Source organism: Ustilaginoidea virens, chromosome 5 (assembly GCF_000687475.1).
Source record: "Ustilaginoidea virens chromosome 5, complete sequence".
NCBI lineage: Eukaryota > Fungi > Ascomycota > Sordariomycetes > Hypocreales > Clavicipitaceae > Ustilaginoidea > Ustilaginoidea virens.
Genome location: NC_057320.1, coordinates 3,998,299 through 4,017,705, shown reverse-complemented (window position 1 = coordinate 4,017,705; position 19,407 = coordinate 3,998,299). Strand labels below are relative to the sequence as shown.

Sequence of the window (19,407 nt, the reverse complement as noted above, 5' to 3'; positions counted from 1 at the left end):
CTAAAGCCGCACCGCACGACCTATCCTTACTGCCGAAGTCCTACCAACACTCACTCTGACGCATCTCTCAATCTCAGAACGAATCCTCTGGCAGGATAGGAAGTATTTATTTGAATTGATAAAAAGCTGAGCAGTATTAATACGTTTCTATTTTCCAAAGCCACTTTCCCTGCGTCTCTGCGTCTCTGCGTCTCCCTGCGTGGCCACGCATACAATATATGCAGATGCAAACAATCACGGTGCGCATGCACACCGCGTTGGCATCTCCAGATAACGCCTTTTACAAAATGCTCATGATCGCTTCCCTTTGAACGGGAGAGCCGGACGATTTTGCGTGTCCTTTAGTCTATAACTGTCTTCGTGGCACCATTGGTCCATCCCAAGCTGCATCCGCGGCCATGGCTTTGGCGCCTGTTTAGAGACACGATTCCCCCCCTCCTCCGCAAGGGAGAACGGTCAAGTCGACGCTCCCCAGCCCCCGTTCAGCCCAACTCTCGTTGCTGACGACGTTTACTGCTCCTTTTTGGAGGCTCTGATGGCCTTGAGCTTCTTCTCGCGACGGCGCCTGTGAGCCTCGGGACCAGCCTCAGTGTCAAGCATGTAGTCCCACCAGCGGAAGCTGGAGCCATAGTTTCCGATAAACTTCTCGTGGTGCATGTCGTGGTGATGGGCACCAGCCCATACCGGGAGGATATGACACAAGCTCCAGGGGAAGTCGTAGCCGCTGTGAGCGTCAATGGCCTGGAAAAGTCGAAGGATGATCCAAGTGTACATGGTGATGAGATGAAGATCGCCCGTGACCAGAAGGATCAGGATGGGGGATCCAATGACGCCCAAGCCAAGAAGCATGGTCTCGATGGGAGAGGCATACTCGGCAGCCAAACCAAACGGAGCCGAGTATGTGTGATGCATCTTGTGAATGGCCCTGTAAAGTGGCCCGTAGTGCAGGCATCGATGGAACCAGTAGTGCCAAGTATCCTCCAGGACAAACATGACGGCGATCTGCATGGCCATTTTCGAGATGGAGGGAAAGGGCACGCCGTAGTCCATGCCGAAGTAGGTGGCGATGGGATGGAAGAACCAGATCTGAGGAAGTTCGGTGGTGAAGTGGCTGATGAGCACAATGGCGGCGCAATCCCACTGCTCCTTGAGGGTCGGCATCTTTTGATCTTGAATCTTGTACTTGTGGAAGTAAGGGATCTTGTCGAGGATCATGAAGGGCAGGCAGCGGCCAAAGTACACAATCTCGTGCATGATGAAGCTCATGACGCCCGTCGCGAGCGTGTCGTTTTGCATGAAGAGATACCAAGCCTGCGAACCACGGGTCTTTGTCAGCCATGTACACGGGGGCAAGCATTCTGATTCTCTCTTGACGAGCCGTGTCGTCCGGGGGCAAGGGCAAAGGCTGAGCTGTGCTGTGCTGTGCTGTGCTGGGTGGGGGCAGCGAGGGAGAGGCACATACGGCCCAAAGGCGCTCGGCCAAGTTGAGGCTGCCATTCAACTTGGAAACTTGGTCCAGGACGGAAAAGTAGTCCTGCGTCGAATTGAAGGCGGCTTTTGCGGTTGCGTTGCTGTACACCATTTGAACTTTGTTAGTGTTGTGCGTTGTCCCAAGGCGGCCGCGCCGTGATTTCAGGCAGAGGGGGGGGGGGGGGGGTCGAATTTCAATTTTTTTTTCTTGGTCCCCGAGCACAGAAGCACCCAGCAATTACAAAAAAAAAAAAAAAAAAAAAAAAAAACACACTCACACCACGTCCATGATGGCACCGTTTTGAGACTTGGGTCTCTTGAGGGGAGTGGGAAACCGACAGCAACGCGCAGCGCGGGACGCCTCGCGTGCGGCTTGCAGAAGGAAAGGAAAACGACAAAGAAATGGCGTGCAGAAGCAAAAGTGACGAGACGAGAAGGTTGGCAGGTACAGGTAGGTTAGGTTAGGTTAGTAAGGTAGGTCAGTAGGTACAGTACCTCCTATCTAGGGGACCTGCGTCCGCGAGCGACGGGGGAAGGACGGACAATTTATTATTATCGACTTCACATGTTGAGTTGCCGCGCCTGCCCACTTTTGGGCGACTAGCGTCGAATCTCAGGGGGTATTGGCACAGCAGACCGCCCAGGCTGGTGCCTCCTGGGATGGGTCCTGGATATTCGTAGATACCAGGTACCTACCTAGGTAGATACATGTATAGAATACCAGGCCCCAGCCTTTTCGTGAGTTCCAGGGAAACATGGACGCCAGATCCAGGCTGCATGCAATTGGTATTCTCCAGCGACTAACGACAGAAGCCCATTTGACCCAGGCTCCATGGACTGATTGTTCCCCGGCCTTCCTTTCATCTATACAGGTCGGTCGGTCATCGGTCAATCAGTCACCTTTGTCAGGTCCCAGGCAGGGCAGTGGCGACAATATGTGGGTCGCATCACCTGGGCGGGCACATTCAAACTTCAGTCGATTTGCGGACAAGTTTGCGGATACGAATACGCGGTGTCGTTGCAGCGCAGTGCAGTGCAGTGCAGTGCAGTGCAGTGCGGTTGAGCAGCGTGTGCGGTCTGGTGCGCACCAGATTGACTGCTGGGGAAAGGGCCTGGCTGGCTGGAACAAGAAACGCCCAGCCGCCAGGCACCAGACAAGTACGAGTACGAGTACGGAGTACGCAGTAGCGTCAACGTCTTTCGCCTTTGCCTGCTCCATCGCTTTCCTCGCCTGTGGTTTGTTTAGTCCTGGTTTGGTCCTGGCTTGGTCCTGGTTTGGTCCCTGCCTCCTTTCATTTCGATATCCCCTCCAAACCTTACATTAGGTATCCTATCTAGGGACCAGGACTGCGCCTCTTGGCCCTGGCTCTTTTACATACCTAGGTACCTAGGTACCTACCTAGGTGGTGAAATACCTTGCCTGGCTGGCTGACCAGCCTGAGCTGCCGTTTGACAGGATCCGAATAATCCGAACACGAGCCACGCCACCATCTCACTAGCCGATTCGCTGCCGTCTCCTTCATTCGCGAACCCAAGCCAGCCGAGGAAACGATTCCGCTTAGCTTCTCCTCCCTTTGCCCTCGTCCCTTTGCCCTCGTCCCTTTGCCCCAATCACATCACATCTGGTGGCCATCTGGTGAGCTTGAAGCGCCCCCCCAGTCAGTCGCCTGACCACCTCTCTCCTCCACCCCCTCTTGACTCCTTTCCCCACCCTAGTTCGTCATATTCCCGTCCGGGCATTAAATCAATGCCGAGCAAGGCTCTGTCGAGACTCGATTCCAGGTTGACCCCAGTCACGTTGCTACCCCAGCCGTGACGGGGAAATTTCTCTCAGGCCATCCTGTCCAAGTGAATGTGTCCGCCATTCTTCTTCCTGTCCTCGTCATGTCGCTTGTGTCGGAGTGAGTATCGCCATCGGGAGCCTTCTCGTCAATGCCACATCTTTCCCAGCCTTGGACCAGCCCTGGACGGTTGCAGTATGGGCTAATACACTGCCTGACAGTCAAGTGCGGCGCCTAGATGCCTACCTGGATCGTTTGCCCGTTATTTCGGAACTCTCTTCAGATGACGGCCACTCGGATGTGGAAGAGCGCACCTTTGTGGCCGCCGATGCCTTTTCTTCGCCAAGACTGGATCAGCTACTTCGGGTCGTCCAGTCGCTAAGTGTGACTTCAGCTTCTGGTTCGGTTCTGCCACTCCAACGCGTCAGAAACCTCCTCCAGCAGTCCGGCCTACCCTCCCTGAAAAAGCAACAACTGCACGGACTCGCTCAGGACGTCGGGCAGCCAGAGCCCAAGAGCGCTTACGAGGACGAAATCGAGTGGCTGTTGGTCACCAAAGCCACAGTCCACATCTATGGAGCCATTCTGAACTCGTTGCTCGACCACATCATCCCCCTTAACAACGACATCTGGTACTGGTCCGATGTGCTGAACTCTTATACCTACAGTAGCTTGTACACCGTTCAAACATCGCCAATACGGTTGTGGGTCTGGACCCAGGAGGTTTATGCCACAAGCAAGACGCGGTTCCGTTCGCTTTCCATCAGAGATTCACCATCCGACTTGGTCGATTCTACGGCGGCCAAGGTGTCGCAGCGATGGCGCCAGTTCTACGCAATTGTACGAGACACCATCCGAGAACGATCGTTTGCGAATATTCAGACAAAGGTTCTTTCGCCAGTGGCATTCTGCCGGTCCGAGGCTCGCAAAAAGAAGGCTCAGCTTCGCAAACTAAGAGAAATCACGGCCAGCGGCCTCGGCGTCTTGATGGATGAAGGCCTTCAATTTGGTCACGACGACGACAAGGCGGCAGAACTTCAAGACAGCCACGACCTCAAGGGTGTGGTTGAACACAGTGTCGCGTTGATGGACATGGTGCTCAAGGAGGTCTGCACCCTGGACGAGAATATCCATGACTTTGAGGACAAAGTCTTTGCCGGCGTCGAGGAAGACCCTGAGCTATCCGTGCACCTGGAAGACAGCGTCATTCCGGACCGGCCGGCCGTCTTGTCTCGAAGGCTGTTGCGCATCATTGACAAGACACTGCCGGACCATGTTCATCGCATGCAGAACCTGGCACGAGAGAATGGCCGGCCCGGCCGCATCGTCAGGTACTGGCTTCCCAGCCTGATTGGAGTCCTTTCCTCGACGACTGTTTTGCGCGTCCTCGTCAACCGCCAAGATCAAATTATCAACTGGATCACGAATTTTGGTTGCACAGTTCGAGATTTTTGGCTCAACTGGGTCATCCAACCGACCGAAAAAGTCATCAAGACGATCCGGCACGACGAGTCTAGTGAAATCGCCATCATGAGCCGCGACAGTCTCAAGGTCGACCGCGAAAGCCTGGAGCGCATGGTGGTTGACTTTGCCAAGGATAAGCCCCATTTCGCTACTGGAGGGAACAAGTCCGTCTCCGACGCACAGCTTGCGGATATTCGCAGCAAAGTCGCCCAAGGAGACGTTACCCCCGTCCTGAGGGCATACGAACGGGACCTCCGCAACCCTTTGGCTGGTGCCATTCGCGGAGATCTCGTTCGGTCGTTGCTCATTCAGGTGCAGAAGACAAAGGTCGATCTGGAGGTGGCGATGACGGGCATCGACTCGTTGCTCAGGAGCCAGGAACTAGTGTTTGGCTTCGTGGGCTTAACGCCGGGCGTTCTGGTATCGTTTGGCATCCTTCAGTACCTGCGCGGCGTCCTCGGCGGGCGAAGCGGCCTCCGCCAGGCGAGAAAATCCGGCCGAGCCGTACGAATCTTGCGCAACATTGACAGGATATTATCAGAGGCCAGGCCGACAGAAAACAACGTGCTCTCGTACAAGGACCATGGGCTGCTGTTGTGCGAGGTACACGTGCTCCGCAGCTACTCCAGGAACCTGATGCCTCGGGACGTCGAGAAGGAGTTTCTGGAGGACTTGGAGGATTTGGCAAACATCAAGGGCGTGCAAGTGCAGACCAAGGCTTTGGAAAGAATTCGCTGGGCGTACGCCAAATGGCTGAAGTAAAAAAAAAATCAAAAATCGGTGGGGAGGGCGACCCCAGCAAGGGGGGTTCATTTACAATCATGTGCAAACACCCGGCGTAGCGAACTGGAAACTATACTCCATTCCTTGTCATTTGAAATTTAAAAAGTTTAACTGGGCGAGGCCACCGGCATCTAGCGCGGCATCAAGCACCCACGTCCCGACGAGACCATGCATCTCAGGCCGTCTGGCTGCCGAGCGCAAAGCACAGTCCTTTCCGTCCAATGCCAGCCCCGGATCATCTTGTCCTCGTCTCGTCGGATGGGTTCGCTCGCCGGCCGTTGTCGGCAGCAACCGACTGCCGGTTCGGCTGAGGTGGGCGCGTGGTCCGACGCGGCTCGGTTGATTCGGGGACATCGGGGACATGGCGGGGTAGGGCAGGGCAGGGCAGGGCACGATGGAAGGCGACGAGTCCGCAGTGGCTTCTTATGTCTTCTCCAGGGTTCCTTGCGATCGGGTGCGTCAAGATGACCTTGCGAACCAGTGAGGAGGCGGGCACCAGGTACCGTGCCATCGCGGAGGATTCAGCAGCCGGGTGGGGTTGGTGTTCCTGTTCCTTCATACCGGGTATCGCATATTGCCGCCGACCGGGGCGGGTGTCGCAGCTGTCGGCTGTCGGGGCTCGGCGTAAATCTCGGCCTTCACCGATTCGCGGAGTAACCACAGACTTATCCGTCTTAGCACTGGCTATGCGTGGCATCTTGGGACTGGCCACACGACAAAAGCGGAAAGAACCGGCATGTCAGTCACAAACACATAACCTACGACTACGATAAGCATTTCCAGCAAGACGATAATATAGCGAAGCGCTATAGCATGGTGGTTTTTTCCTTCTTCTTTCGGTATTATACAGGTCACGATGTCTTGTCATGCTGCGCTCTGCCGTGCTCATGTGCCCGCTGCCGGATTGCAAAGTCTCCTCCCCTCTTCAGGTGGACTTCGCATCGCTCCTCTACGGAATCGCCTTGCCCCTCCGGTGTCGCAGCAAAGGCTTGTCTCGCACCGCCATGCATCCACTAGAAACCTCGTATCCCCGCCCAAAACGTAATTTTGCCAAGGGGCTATGAGTCGGGTCTTCATGCCGCCAATCCTGATTTGGAAATAGAAATCAGTCTGAACTACAAGAATTCTCATAAACCGCCGCGCTTGACACTTGTAAAACGCTCGTCAAACCCCACGGTTTGGACGGAATTTTTGGCGCGAGTTGTCCTTGAGCCACTGCCATGCCTGCCAATTTTCGCTCTTTCGGGTCCCGAGCCGCCAACGCGATTGCCCTGGCTTTCTTCCTTGTCGCCTGTCAGGATCACAAACGTTGCCAGTTGGGGCGGGGAAGCCCGCTTTTCCACTTGGGACACAACCAACCACAGCGTGCCTTCGCAAACTGTCTTCCCGTCAAGGTTCGCTTGCCGCAGGTTGAAGCCCATTGAAGCCATTCCAGCCAGTCGTAAATAGTCTGACGACAATGTTTGCTGCCAACAGCCCCACCATTGACGCCGGGCGATACCACACACCGACGGCGCCCGGTACCCAGGTGACCCTGTATGCGTAAGGTTGGGGCCGTGTCCAATTTCCCCCCTCTTCCATCTGTACACATAAGGAAGCGTTGCCATCGTTGTCACGTTGTTCTTTTCGTGGGGTGCAGCCAGTACACGATCCCTAGAATCATTCATTCGAACCAAAGTGTCAAACGTTCCTTCTTGTCAACACAATCCACAATGGCAATCGATGTCCTCGCGAGTTCTCTGTCCCTCGGCGCTGGCAAGGCCGCTGTTGGCATGCCGCAGTCCGACAGATTCGAAGAGCTTGTGCTGGAGATGAAGAAGGTTCTTGGTCCGTCGTCAGGATTGACTTCGGATGATGTAGATGTTGACACCTTGACCTCCTTGATGATTGATTATGATAGCAACGCTATGGAATGGGGCAAATACGCCTATGGTGATGTCAGTCGAGGGTACACTCGTAACCTCGTCGACGAGGGCAACGGCAAGAGCAATCTGGTAAGTTGGCGTCGCGATTGATGAGGACGTATGTTTGTCCCAGAAACCATCGCTGACGTATGCATCTTGTGCCACATAAAGTTGGTGCTTGTGTGGTCTCCTGGCAAAGGTAGTCCAATCCACGATCATGGCAATGCTCATTGCCTGATGAAAGTCCTGTACGGTAATTTGACCGAAACACGTTACGCCTTTCCCGAAGACGATGCGGAAGAAAAGCCCATGACAGTTATTTCCGAAAAGACATACAAAGAAAACGGCGTCACTTACATGGCCGACGAGCTCGGTCTTCACCGCGTCTCCAACAGAGGTAGCGACTTTGCCGTCTCTCTACACCGTGAGTCCTTGCTTCTTGCCGCAGCATCGTAGCCTATTGCGCTTGCAGTCATGCTAATCAGCAGCTTGGGCAGTGTATACTCCTCCCAATGTGGCCAAAGAAGGTTGCCACATTTTTGACGAAAGGACGGGCAAGAGCAGTCATGTTCCCGGGTGCCATTATTTTTCAGCGTACGGTCGCTTGTTGAAACAACAAGGATGAAGCTGGCTTCAAATTTTCGGGTTGGACATCGGCGTTTTCTTGTATTCTTTTGGCATATTTAGCGTATTTATATCTTTTGCTGTTGTAATGAATCCGGTTCAAAGGTGCTCGAAAGTAGAAAGGTGATCCTGCTAGTTGTTGATGCTTCCATGGCGGCTGCGAGTGGAGAGTAGGCGTGGTGTGTGAATATCAGTGTTAGCGACGTCCGCACCAAGGACAGCATTTGGTTTGGAGGTATTGCAAGAACGAGAAGAAAGAATTCAACACTCCCAAGGCTCTGAGAGGGGTTAGAACTGAAGTTGCAGGATGGAGAGTTGAAGTTGGAAAATTGTCATGCTGCGGTGGTCTTTCATTCTCAAGCCTCTGGCAGGGCTGCTCGATTGCGTGATTTACGCTAGTCCCAAATGAGCGACGGCAGTCGGTCAACTGTCTGTCCACCAAAAGTCGGACGGTAGAGATCACGTGCCTCCGCGTCTGAACCGTGACCTTCCCCCTTTCTCTTGACAGCGTGCTATGTAAGCAAATTTAGGGAATCAAGTGGTAAACGGCCCGTCAGTTGCAAACACCGTAAGGCAAGGATTCACACAGTGATTCACCAGTGATTCACCAGTGATGCTTCACCAGTGCTTGGAAATTTTGCTGTCATACTTTACTTTTCATGGAGACCCTTCTCTGTTTTGACCAAAATTGAAGCCAGAAAAGTAAAAATACGGCAAAAAGTATAGATTCTTACAGGTTGTCGAAAGCGACACCTGCAAAGCAGCCCTAGCCGCCACGACCAGGAAAGAAAGCCTGACGTTGGTTACTACCCGTGGAGCTGTATTCACACCATGGCGGCGAGAAAGCGCAGCTCCCAGGTCATGGTTGACCTCACTGATGACCGCTCAGAACCTCGGCCGAAAAGAAGAGCCATGCATTCTACTGGTGTTAATGCATCTGCCCGCCGCAATCCTTCGCCACGTTCCTCCAATCAACTACAAGCGTTCGGTGTGAATGATGATCAATCCTCATTGTTAACAAGCCCGCGGTTGACAAATTCTCGAATCGCCTCACACGAGCACGAGACTATGGACCCTACTCAAGAAACTAATGAAGAAGTTAGAGAGCTTTACGGAACTTTTAGTGCGTCATGCTTCCTCACCGCAGTAATTACTACAGTTGCCATTTCTGACTATCCATTAGATACAAAAATAGTTGGCATACAATATTACAACGGTAATGCTACAGCAGGGGAAGAGGTTCTCTGTCGAAGGGAGCCTGATAATCAGGTAACAAGAAATTCCGTGAGGCACCTGTCTGCAACATGAATCTGAAACTTGCCCAGTATGATCGCAACGCCATCCGAATGGATAACGTCATGAATCGCCAGATTGGACATCTGCCTCGAAAAGTCGTTGAGAGAGTTGCACCATATATTGTCAGTGATTCTTCTTCAACGCCTCGTCAAATCATAGACTTACTCTGCCGCAGGATTCCGGAGACATCTTTCTTGAAGCTCAGCTTACTGGATTCAAAGGCACTTACGATTGCCCAGTAAGACTGTATTTCTATGGGCCGAGTGACTCATCCGACCGGTCAAGGATTGAAAACAAACTCAAGAGTGACAAGCTGGTGAAATCCACTGAGCTCAAGCGAACTAGGAGAGAAGCTGAGACTCGAAGGGCTGCCTTGGGCTTGAAAGCGGGTGGTTTAACATATGGACTGGGAACCAACGGCTATGAGGACCCCGAAATATCACTAGAGGATATTTTGAAACATAGTCAATCAGTTGAGTTCAGAAATGGGAAAGATGTGATCAAGACACTGGCAATGGACGAATTATACTTGTCGCAGATGCCTTACTGTGAGCAGCCATCGGCTCTCAAAGCGACACTCTTACCATATCAGCTCCAGGTGCGTCTACTCCCCCGCCCACCTTGTACACTTTCTTCTAAAGAATTTTTAGGGACTCGCTTGGATGATTTCCAAAGAAAATCCTATTCTACCAACAAAAGACGCTGACAACCTAGTCCAGCTATGGAAGTATGACGGCAAAGGTTACTGGAACGTGGCCACGGACTTCATCAGCAAATCCCCGCCAAAGCTCTTCTCCGGTGGAATATTAGCTGATGAAATGGGCCTTGGGAAAACTCTTCAGGTGATCAGTCTGATCCTGTCGGGTGGTGTCGGAACCACATTGATTGTTGCTCCTGTGAGTGTCATGAGCAATTGGAAGCAGCAAATAGAGAGACACGTCAAACCTGAGTGTTTACCAAATGTTCTCATCTATCACGGCGATAAAAAGATGTCCCCTCAGGATTTGATGAAGTTTGATGTGGTCATTACTAGCTACGGAAAATTGGCCCGTGAAAGGGATGCCAATGTTCCTCAGGTTCTGTTATCGACTGCTATGCAGTGGAGGCGCGTGGTTCTGGATGAGGGCCACACCATTCGCAATGCCCGAACCAAGGTTGCGCTAGCTGCTTCTATGATTAAGGCCAGGTCACGATGGGTTTTGACTGGCACTCCTATGTAAGTATAGACGGGACTCATGGACCTATCGTGCTTCTGTGTTAACTCTGCCTCAGCATAAACTCTGTAAAGGACCTGCACTCCTTGATTAAGTTTTTGCACATCACTGGAGGAATCGAACAAGCCGAAATTTTTAACTCGAGAGTAACACGGAAGTTATCCGTGGGAGACGATGCCGCGGAAGCTATCTTGCAGGGCCTTATGCAGGATATATGTCTGCGACGCAAAAAAGACATGAAGTTTGTTGACCTGAACCTGCCGGCAAAGGAGGAATACCTTCATCGGATAAGCTTTCATGCGGAAGAGAAACGCTACTATGATTCATTACTGTAGGCAACAATTTTGATCCCTTACTGCATGCTAAGCTAACGAGGATATATAGCGCCGAGGCTCGCGGCGCCCTTGCCGAGTATCAAGCCAAGGCGAATAATAAACGAGGACAATTCCAGGGAGTTCTCGAGAGACTTTTGAGACTAAGACAGACGTAAGACTCCTTCGCTGACTATAAGGAACTCAAGCCTTTTAACTGACAGTGTCCTGACAAGGTGCAATCATTGGACTCTCTGTCGAGACCGCATTAACGAATTGATGAAGTTGTTTCAAGATCAAGACGTTGTGCCATTTAACGAAAAAAACACCGCCTTGCTGCAAGAAGCCCTCCAGCTGTATATCGATAATCAGGAGGATTGTGCTATCTGCTACGATTCTCCAAGAGGTCCTGTTATAACAAACTGCAAACATGTGTTTTGCCGCGCGTGCATTGTCAAGGCTATCGAAATGCAGCATAAGTGCCCCATGTGCCGGAATACGCTATCTGAGGATTGTCTTTTGGAACCAGCGGTGGAGGGCCAGTTTGACGGAAACTTTGATACGGAGACCCAAAGCTCCAAGACAGAGGCCATACTACAGATTGTTCGCGCGACCTTGAAGAAACCGGGATCAAAGGTGGTCATCTTTTCGCAGTGGACATCGTTTCTGAACATTGTAGGAAGACAGCTCGACATTTCTGGGTTGAAATGGTGCCGAATTGATGGCAGTATGGGCACAGAGCAGCGCGACCGTGCTGTTCAAGCACTGGACAACAATGCCGACACCCGTGTCATGCTTGCCAGCCTGGCTGTTTGCAGCGTTGGGCTGAACCTCGTTTCCGCGGACACTGTCATTCTGTCCGACAGCTGTGAGTACATGCTTTGCGCCATCTCGGTGCATTTTGTTGACTTTTGTTTTTTGCTTAGGGTGGGCACCAGCCATCGAGGACCAAGCTGTCGATAGGGTTCATCGACTAGGGCAAACACGAACGACGACTGTCTGGCGACTAATTGTGGAAGGATCTGTTGAAGAATGTGTATTGGACATACAGAAGGAAAAGAGGGAGTTGGTGATAAAGACTTTCCAGGATGAGGACAAGAAGGGCAAGGCGACGAAGGACACGAGGATGGCCGATATTGCCAAGCTTCTGTCTTGAACAACGTGTACGGTATTGGAGTCGGTAATACGGGAAAGCCCTGAAACAAACAGGGATGTCGGACTATGATATGTTTGAGGAAACGACATTTGCTCCAGCTTGGCTTACGGTTTATTACACTACACGGCCTTTGGTTTCGGGGATGGAATACACCTCTTTCGTAAACTTGATTGATTTTGCTTGTGACAAAAGTGCGATTAGAGCGCGGCCCGATAAGACCTTTGGACCAGACGCGCAACGCATGAAAGACGGTGAAGATGTTGTATGAGTTGAAGCACCCGAGGTGCCTCTACTCCGTGACTCTACTCCGTGCCTGTAGTTTACATACATACTAGAGACTCCCTCCCATACCAGGGCATCTTGTAAGTCGGATTTCGAACCCAGATGGGGCGCACCGGCCACATGCGGGGCAGGGTTCTGCGACAGGCCTGCGTATCGATAACCAGGGCAGCCAGCAGCCGCCTTTGACAGAATTCCCCGCCAAAAGTTGTTTTTGCAATGCAATTGATGCCACTGGGGTTGCGCTTCAACAGTCCCATTGCAACAGCGACTCAGCGACCTGTCGCGATTTCCCATTTTCCTTCTTTCCGAGCCTGGAATCTGCCAGAAGATGGACCCACTATCCGGAATATCAGATGTCGGCACAAGAGCCCTGTTTGACGGTCTGTGGCGACTAGATTGCATCCGAGGTACTGTCACTGACAGAGGACAGCAGATATCGTCGGAGTCTGGCACGAGTACCGAACGCCGCTTATCCTGTCTGCACTGGTATTCCTGCTCGCCGTTCGAGTCTACATTCGAAAAACGACGGAACCTAATCCCTCCGAGACTATACGGAATGCCGCCGAGAAGAAACTTGCGTCGTCCTCCGCGCTCGTGGCTCGAGAATGGAACGCCATAGTCGCTGAAAAACGTGGTGCGAAACCAGACGGACCTCGAAGGATCAAAGGAGGAGTTTCCGGGAAGCCGATAGTGCAGGAAAAAGAACACCGCCATGACAGAGATCGACCTGTCAAAGTGCTGGTCTTCTTTTCGTCAGTCACGACCAAAACCGAGAAAATTGCGCAGCAATACTTGACGAGGCTGCAAAGCTCAAACGCTGACATGTCCAAGGCGGCGGAACGTCAGCTTCTCACGCCAGAGCTTCATGACCTGGCAGATGTTGATTTTGAAGATTTCTTTGTCAATCCCGCAAAGTCACCGGAGAACGCCCAACTATTCTATCTGTTCCTGATTCCGAGCTACAACATTGATACCATCAATGACACGCTCCTGCAGCATCTTGAAGAAACCCATCACGATTTCAGGATCGACACTGCGCCCTTGGCACCGCTCTTGGGCTATTCCGTCTTTGGATTCGGTGACAAGGAAGGCTGGCCAGACGAGGCGGAGGGCTACTGCTTCCAGGCCAAGGAGCTGGATAAGTGGATGTCGAAGCTCACATCCGGCAAACGCGCCTACCCTGTCGGCATGGGCGATATGAAAAGTGACCATGTGGAAAGGTTTGAAGAATGGGCCCGCGGCGTCCAAGACGCCATCGCTTCCGTTGCCCGGAACGGAAGCTTGGGCGAGGGCGCGCCTGGCAGTGGCGATGCACTGGAGAGCGATGTCGAGGACAATGCCGAGGAAGAGTATGGGGAGGCGGCCGCACGTCAAGAAGGCAAGACATCTGCGGCAGCAGAAGAGCCATCCCGACCGCTCGATGACATGGAAGATTTAGGGCGCATGCTTCAAACGTCGAGCAGTAAAGAGATCGCGGCTGGTAAGAAGGCGCCCCTTGCTGTGGACTTTACGTCGTATGCATCATCTGCCAAGAAGCGGCCCCAGCCAGCTCCCGTTGTCAAGGAAATGGTTGCCAAAGACTCCCCCACGTACGCGGCCCTGACCAAGCAGGGCTATTCGATTGTTGGTTCTCATTCTGGCGTAAAGATATGCCGGTGGACAAAATCCGCACTCCGTGGCCGGGGGAGCTGTTACAAATACTCCCTCTACGGCATCAACTCGCATCAGTGCATGGAGACGACCCCGTCCCTGTCGTGCTCGAATAAGTGCGTCTTTTGCTGGAGGCACGGCACTAATCCGGTCGGAACGACGTGGCGTTGGGTGGTTGACCCTCCCGACATGATCTTCAAAGGCGTCAAGGAGAATCACTACAAAAAGATCAAGATGATGCGTGGCGTCCCAGGTGTACGGGCTGAGCGGTACGCCGAGGCCCTGAGAATCCGTCACTGCGCTCTTTCGCTAGTTGGCGAACCAATCTTTTATCCCTACATCAACGAATTCCTCGCCATGCTTCATTCGGAGCGCATCTCATCGTTCCTCGTCTGCAACGCCCAGCACCCTGACCAACTGGCCGCGCTCAAGGCCGTCACACAGCTATACGTCTCCATCGACGCCGCCGACAAGGACTCCCTCCGCAAGATCGACAGACCCCTTCACAGGGATTTCTGGGAGCGTTTTCAGAGGTGTCTCGATATTCTGCGGGCAAAACGGTTCCGCCACCGGACGGTGTTCCGCCTGACCTTGGTCAAGGGCTTCAATGTGGACGACCAGGTGGAGGGCTACGCGCGGTTGGTCGAGCGCGGCCTTCCGTGCTTCGTCGAAGTCAAGGGCGTCACGTACTGTGGCACGTCGACGTCGTCCAATGCAGGGCTCAGCATGTCCAACGTCCCCTTTTACTGGGAAGTGTGCGACTTTGTTCGAGCACTCGAGAAGCGGCTCAAGGACAAGGGTCTGAGGTACGGCATTGCTGCCGAACATGCCCACAGCTGCTGCATTCTGCTCGCGAGCGAACGCTTCTTCGTCCGGGGCAAATGGCATACCCACATTGATTACCAACGGTTTTTCGAACTGCTAGAGGAAAGGGGCCCAGATGGTGATTGGACACCCGAGGACTACATGGGCGAGCCGACGCCTGAATGGGCGTTGTGGGGCAATGGAGGCTTCGATCCGAGAGACGATCGTGTAGATAGAAAGGGGAACAGGATTGAAAACGTAGTAGTTCGAGAGGCGCCGCCCCGCGAGATCTGATGGGTGCTGGGCAAAGGCAACTTCAAAATGAACACTCCATATGTACGTCGCCTTCAGCGACACGTGACGTGACTTGGAAAAACTTCCCCTTCATGTCTGCATCGTTGGCCAGACCGCACTGCGATTAAATGAAATCTTGAACATTATCATTGGACAGCGGTGCCTTCATCGTTCCTAGACGCCCGTACCACCGTAGCGGCACTATACTATCGTTACCAACTGTTTACACAATACTCTGTACGTCACGTAGGAGCACAACATATTTCTATCGTACATCAGGACTTGAAGAAGGCGTCCATTGATCATCCTTTCTCTTTCCCCCCCCCCCCCCCCCCCCCCCCCCCCCCCCGATTCTCTGTCCAGGCCGTCCCATTCAAGCCGGTTTTCATTTGGGTTGGCTGGTCAAAAAGAAGACTTGGTAACGAAAGGGTAGCAATTTTTAGTAGTAGAAAAGAGGTCTGAGCTGTTTCCGGGAAAGAATGTCCCTGCGTTAGTCAAGACCGACGTTGGGGATATCGGCAAGGTTAATGCCAGCATGACCGGATGGGCGGGAGCGGATGTCGAGGCTTGAGTCGTAGGCTATCATCAGGGCGAGAACGTCTAATACAGGCTGCACCAAGCTGCGTTAGAATAACATGGCTAGGAATGGAGAAAGGAAGGAATACCTTGGGGACGGTGCTGTCGTAAATCTTGATCAAGTCGCCAGGGGCAGGATACACCTTCAGCCCCTTGTAGAAAGCGAGAGCAGACTCAACAGTTTTGGCAGCTAAGCAGTCGTATCAGCTCCAGGTCCAGCAGGTGGGGGAACCCACACTCGAAAAAAGAAGCCCCAGAGGGATGGGGGAGTCAGGGAGACGACGTACGATCCGAGCTGAGCAGCTCTCCAGACATGACCTGCTCGTTGAAGTAGACTTCGCGCTCCTCGACGCCAGCGGGGAAACCCTCCTCCTTTGCTTCGTCGACGCGGGCCTTGATGGCCTCCCGTTGCCGGCGCGTCGAGGCCTCGGCCTCGTCCTTCTCGGCGCGGACCTGGCGGCGCTCGTTTCTCCTCAGGTCGCGACGGAACTCGGCGTGGCTCCGGCGCCGGAAGTCAAAGTACAGGGCATAAGCTAGAGTTTACGACGCTCCCGAGTCAGCCGGCCGCGGCGATGCTTTCCTGCTTTTCCCTCGCACACACCCATTCACGCAGTCGACGCGTAGGCAGAGAAGAGGCAGGGCAGGCTAGGCTTTCGACATACCGACGAGAGCAGTGGCGGCGGTGGCGACGGTGGCCGTCACCACAGTTGACGTCTGAACCATTGCGAAGAAAAAGGGAGGCCAGGCAAGTCAAGTCAAGTCAAGGCAAGGCAGCAGGCTTTGCAGGGGCTCTGGTGCAAATAGATGCGGGTAAAGTCTGTCCGTTCGAATCGATGATGCTGCTAGCACGGCGGGTTAAGGAGTCTGGTCGGGATCTTATCTGGAGCCTTTGCCTTTTGGCTTGTGCTCGTCCATCAGAAGCCAACCAGTTTTTTAACGTAATTTTTTTTTTTTTTTTTTTACCTTGTCCTTTGACGTCGTCAGGCTGGGCTGCTGAAAGTTTCCGCCAATAGTTGGTTGGACCCCCCCACTGGAGCTTGAGCCCTTTCAGCTTGCAGAGCTCCGGAACATCAATTCCGCGGGAGCCCAAGCTCTCGACGTGGCGGTAGAACATCGGCTCTCCACCGGGGCTTTGGGTGGCATGGCGCAGGTTGTGCTTCATTGGCCAAGGGAGTTCAACCTCAACGAGTCCTTCTTCGCTCTTCCTTGTCAACGAGATTTGGATAGACGGCCCTTGGACGGACGATAAATTGTGCTCCCTTGTCGCCCTTGACTCTTATCCAGCCATCAGACATGTCGGAAGAGCGGAGCAAGATCTCGCTTCGCAGCGGGAAGAAGCGCAGACCGGCTCGCCCGGTCATCAGCGCCCCCAAGCAGATATCCAGTCATATGCCGCAGGAGAGTCCTCTTGTCGGTGCTCCGTCCCTTGTTCCCGAAACAGTGCCCAGGCCACGACTTCGTCCTCCTCCTATGGCAGGTGGAAAGGTAATTTCGGCTGCTTGACCGGGCCCCCTTTGCTTTGCACGCTTGCACGCTGAGCTTGTTTGGCTGACGCTGCGTAGACATCGGACCTCGTCAAGCAGAGATACTCGACCAGGTTCTTCAATAACGTGCAAACAGATTTCGATTCGGCGGCGCCTCCTATCCCCCCAGTCCCTGCTCTCGCTCAATATGACAGCATCAACAGCATCAACAACAGCAACAACAGCAACAACAACCAGCAGAGGCCTCCTCCGTCTCGTTCTGGGGCTGCGCCAGTGATAGATATCAAGGCGCTGCGAGACCCTAACTTAGTGCCGGACCAGTACGTCTCGGCCGTCCTGGGGGACGCGACGGAGGGCCAGATTCGCGAGTTTGAAACTTCTCTGCGCAAGCTTAAAGCCCGTGCCGCACTGGACTTGCAGCAAAACCTCATGCAGAATCGCAGCCAATTCATCAAGATCAGCAAGGAGGCCGAGAAGCTCAAGGGGGAGATGAGGGCCCTGCGCAACCTAATGGCGGAGCTCAAGACCAACACAACCGCCCTTAGAGCTGCCTCGATGAAGAACGACGAGCCGGCCACCATCCCGGGCGAATCACCCGGTGGCTTGAGCAAGCGAGACAGGCGAAGCTCTGTTGCCGATAGAAGCGCGTTGTGGAGTTCGCAAATGCAGGCCTTGTACAAGAACGTCGAGGGTTCGCAAAAGTTTCTGCCGAATGCTGTCGGTCGCCACGTTGTCCAGAACGCCGGGCCTTGGGTTGAGCTAGACAATGCCACCTACAAGTCTCGACGAGCCATGCAGATCTTCCTGCTGAACGACCATCTTCTCATCGCCTCGCGCAAGAAGCGCAAGGTCGACGCGCCGACGGATGGACGCGGCCCCGTGATCAAACTGGTGGCGGACCGCTGCTGGTCCCTTCTGGACATTGAAGTGGTGGACATGCCGGGAACCGCCGAGTCGTCTGGGGGCAGGAACAAGCTTGCCGATGCAATCATGATTCGGGGCGGCGGCCAGGAATCATTCATCTACCGGACCGAAAAGCAAGAAGCTGACGAGAAGAAGACGCTGCTGCTAAATGTTCGAAAGGCCGTGGAAGAGCTGCGAAAAGGCTTGCAGTCAGAGATGGAGGCAAGCAACAAGGCACGAGAGACAATCAACTACTTCGCATCTCGAGATCCCGGCCTTTTGCAAAAGACTGAGCTGTTGGAGACGCTGTCGGATATCAAGGACATGCTCATTGACGTCGATGGCAAGCAGCAGAATCTGCGATGGGTGGAGAGTCAAATGGACGAGCTCGACATTGACATTGCGCTGCAGAAGTTTGACCCAGCCGTTGTGCGAGTGGAGAAACTAAAGAGCCTCGCACGAGGCCTACGAAGCAATGTCGTCGCGCAGGACTTTGTCAATTTCAAGGTTGAAGAGCGAGCTGCACGACTGGCGTGCGTCATCATCCGCGAGCTGGAATCGACACACAATGCGCAGTCAAAAACCAGAGACAACGTCAGCTGGCTGACGAAGCTTGGCTTTGAGGACCGAGCACGCGAGGCCTACCTGGCTGCTCGGACGGGGTTGATTCACAAGAGAGCTAGGTACGTGTGACGTGATGTGCGTCCTTGGGGATCAAAAAATTGCAGCTTTTGCTCAACGGGAGGTTCAAAATTTTGCTGACGTTCAAAAAAATGCGTCAAGACAATGCATATTCCAGGGCGACCTGCATCTATACATATGGCAGCTATCATTCGTATACTTCACCATCATCCACAACACGGTGCAGACGTTCCAAAGCTGCTTTCCCCTTCCCATGATGAGTGCATGCGTCAAATGGGCCAAGGAAGAAGTGGAAGCATTCAACAAAATCTTGTCGAGGCAGCTGAGCAGCACTGAGCGAGGAGGTCCGGTATGGACGCAATGCATGGAGAGGGCCAAGGAACACGCCAGGAAGCTTTCCGACGTAGGGTTGGACTTTGTGAATTTGGTGGGATACGAAGCAGGAATGACGACGCCGCCTCTGGAAGAGGTTGCGGCTCCTGTCGGGCTGGGGCTGGCATGAAGCTTGAACCAGACAGACACGTTCCGGCAGTGGAGGTGGAGTTGGGCGTCTCGAAGCTTTGGATCAGAATGAGGGGATATATTGGGCTGGCCTGTCTGGACTCTGGAGCACGAGTACAGCCTGCCGTGGAGAGGAGGGATGGAGCTTTTTGGAGCTAATAAGAGACCTACTTGTCCGCGCCCGGGCTGACATGCGTTGATGTAGTAAAAAAAAAAAAAAAAAGAAAAAAGAAAAAAAAATCACCGTCATGTACCTACCTACCTCCTA

General features: G+C 53.4%; 8 protein-coding genes across 8 annotated transcripts; 5 read left to right on the top strand and 3 right to left on the bottom strand.

Moving 5' to 3' along the window:
- Window positions 1-510: 510 nt before the first annotated feature.
- UV8b_06799 (uncharacterized protein) lies at window positions 511-1,759 on the bottom strand (the record flags this gene model as incomplete). The annotated part of the gene is made up of 3 exons (XM_043144296.1): window positions 511-1,311; window positions 1,463-1,571; window positions 1,749-1,759. The coding sequence occupies 3 exons, from the start codon at window positions 1,757-1,759 to the stop codon at window positions 511-513; spliced, it is 921 nt and encodes a 306-aa protein (XP_043000231.1).
- A 1,595-nt stretch (window positions 1,760-3,354) lies between these two features.
- On the top strand, window positions 3,355-5,477 carry UV8b_06798 (uncharacterized protein; the record flags this gene model as incomplete). The annotated part of the gene is made up of 2 exons (XM_043144295.1): window positions 3,355-3,371; window positions 3,473-5,477. The coding sequence occupies 2 exons, from the start codon at window positions 3,355-3,357 to the stop codon at window positions 5,475-5,477; spliced, it is 2,022 nt and encodes a 673-aa protein (XP_043000230.1).
- A 256-nt stretch (window positions 5,478-5,733) lies between these two features.
- Window positions 5,734-6,195, bottom strand: UV8b_06797 (uncharacterized protein; the record flags this gene model as incomplete). Its single annotated transcript, XM_043144294.1, has 1 exon — window positions 5,734-6,195. The coding sequence occupies one exon, from the start codon at window positions 6,193-6,195 to the stop codon at window positions 5,734-5,736; it is 462 nt and encodes a 153-aa protein (XP_043000229.1).
- Window positions 6,196-7,210: 1,015 nt separating this feature from the next.
- UV8b_06796 (uncharacterized protein) lies at window positions 7,211-8,027 on the top strand (the record flags this gene model as incomplete). The annotated part of the gene is made up of 3 exons (XM_043144293.1): window positions 7,211-7,492; window positions 7,574-7,826; window positions 7,900-8,027. 3 exons carry the CDS (start codon window positions 7,211-7,213, stop codon window positions 8,025-8,027), a joined length of 663 nt encoding a protein of 220 aa, XP_043000228.1.
- Window positions 8,028-8,857: 830 nt separating this feature from the next.
- Window positions 8,858-12,003, top strand: UV8b_06795 (uncharacterized protein; the record flags this gene model as incomplete). Its single annotated transcript, XM_043144292.1, has 9 exons — window positions 8,858-9,149; window positions 9,210-9,295; window positions 9,352-9,444; window positions 9,498-9,920; window positions 9,973-10,538; window positions 10,595-10,867; window positions 10,921-11,022; window positions 11,084-11,715; window positions 11,774-12,003. The coding sequence occupies 9 exons, from the start codon at window positions 8,858-8,860 to the stop codon at window positions 12,001-12,003; spliced, it is 2,697 nt and encodes an 898-aa protein (XP_043000227.1).
- Window positions 12,004-12,613: 610 nt separating this feature from the next.
- On the top strand, window positions 12,614-15,033 carry UV8b_06794 (uncharacterized protein; the record flags this gene model as incomplete). Its single annotated transcript, XM_043144291.1, has 2 exons — window positions 12,614-12,665; window positions 12,719-15,033. The coding sequence occupies 2 exons, from the start codon at window positions 12,614-12,616 to the stop codon at window positions 15,031-15,033; spliced, it is 2,367 nt and encodes a 788-aa protein (XP_043000226.1).
- Window positions 15,034-15,523: 490 nt separating this feature from the next.
- Window positions 15,524-16,332, bottom strand: UV8b_06793 (uncharacterized protein; the record flags this gene model as incomplete). Its single annotated transcript, XM_043144290.1, has 4 exons — window positions 15,524-15,643; window positions 15,699-15,799; window positions 15,897-16,142; window positions 16,272-16,332. The coding sequence occupies 4 exons, from the start codon at window positions 16,330-16,332 to the stop codon at window positions 15,524-15,526; spliced, it is 528 nt and encodes a 175-aa protein (XP_043000225.1).
- A 570-nt stretch (window positions 16,333-16,902) lies between these two features.
- Window positions 16,903-19,140, top strand: UV8b_06792 (uncharacterized protein; the record flags this gene model as incomplete). The annotated part of the gene is made up of 3 exons (XM_043144289.1): window positions 16,903-17,094; window positions 17,172-18,679; window positions 18,780-19,140. The coding sequence occupies 3 exons, from the start codon at window positions 16,903-16,905 to the stop codon at window positions 19,138-19,140; spliced, it is 2,061 nt and encodes a 686-aa protein (XP_043000224.1).
- Between the last annotated feature and the right edge of the window lie 267 nt (window positions 19,141-19,407).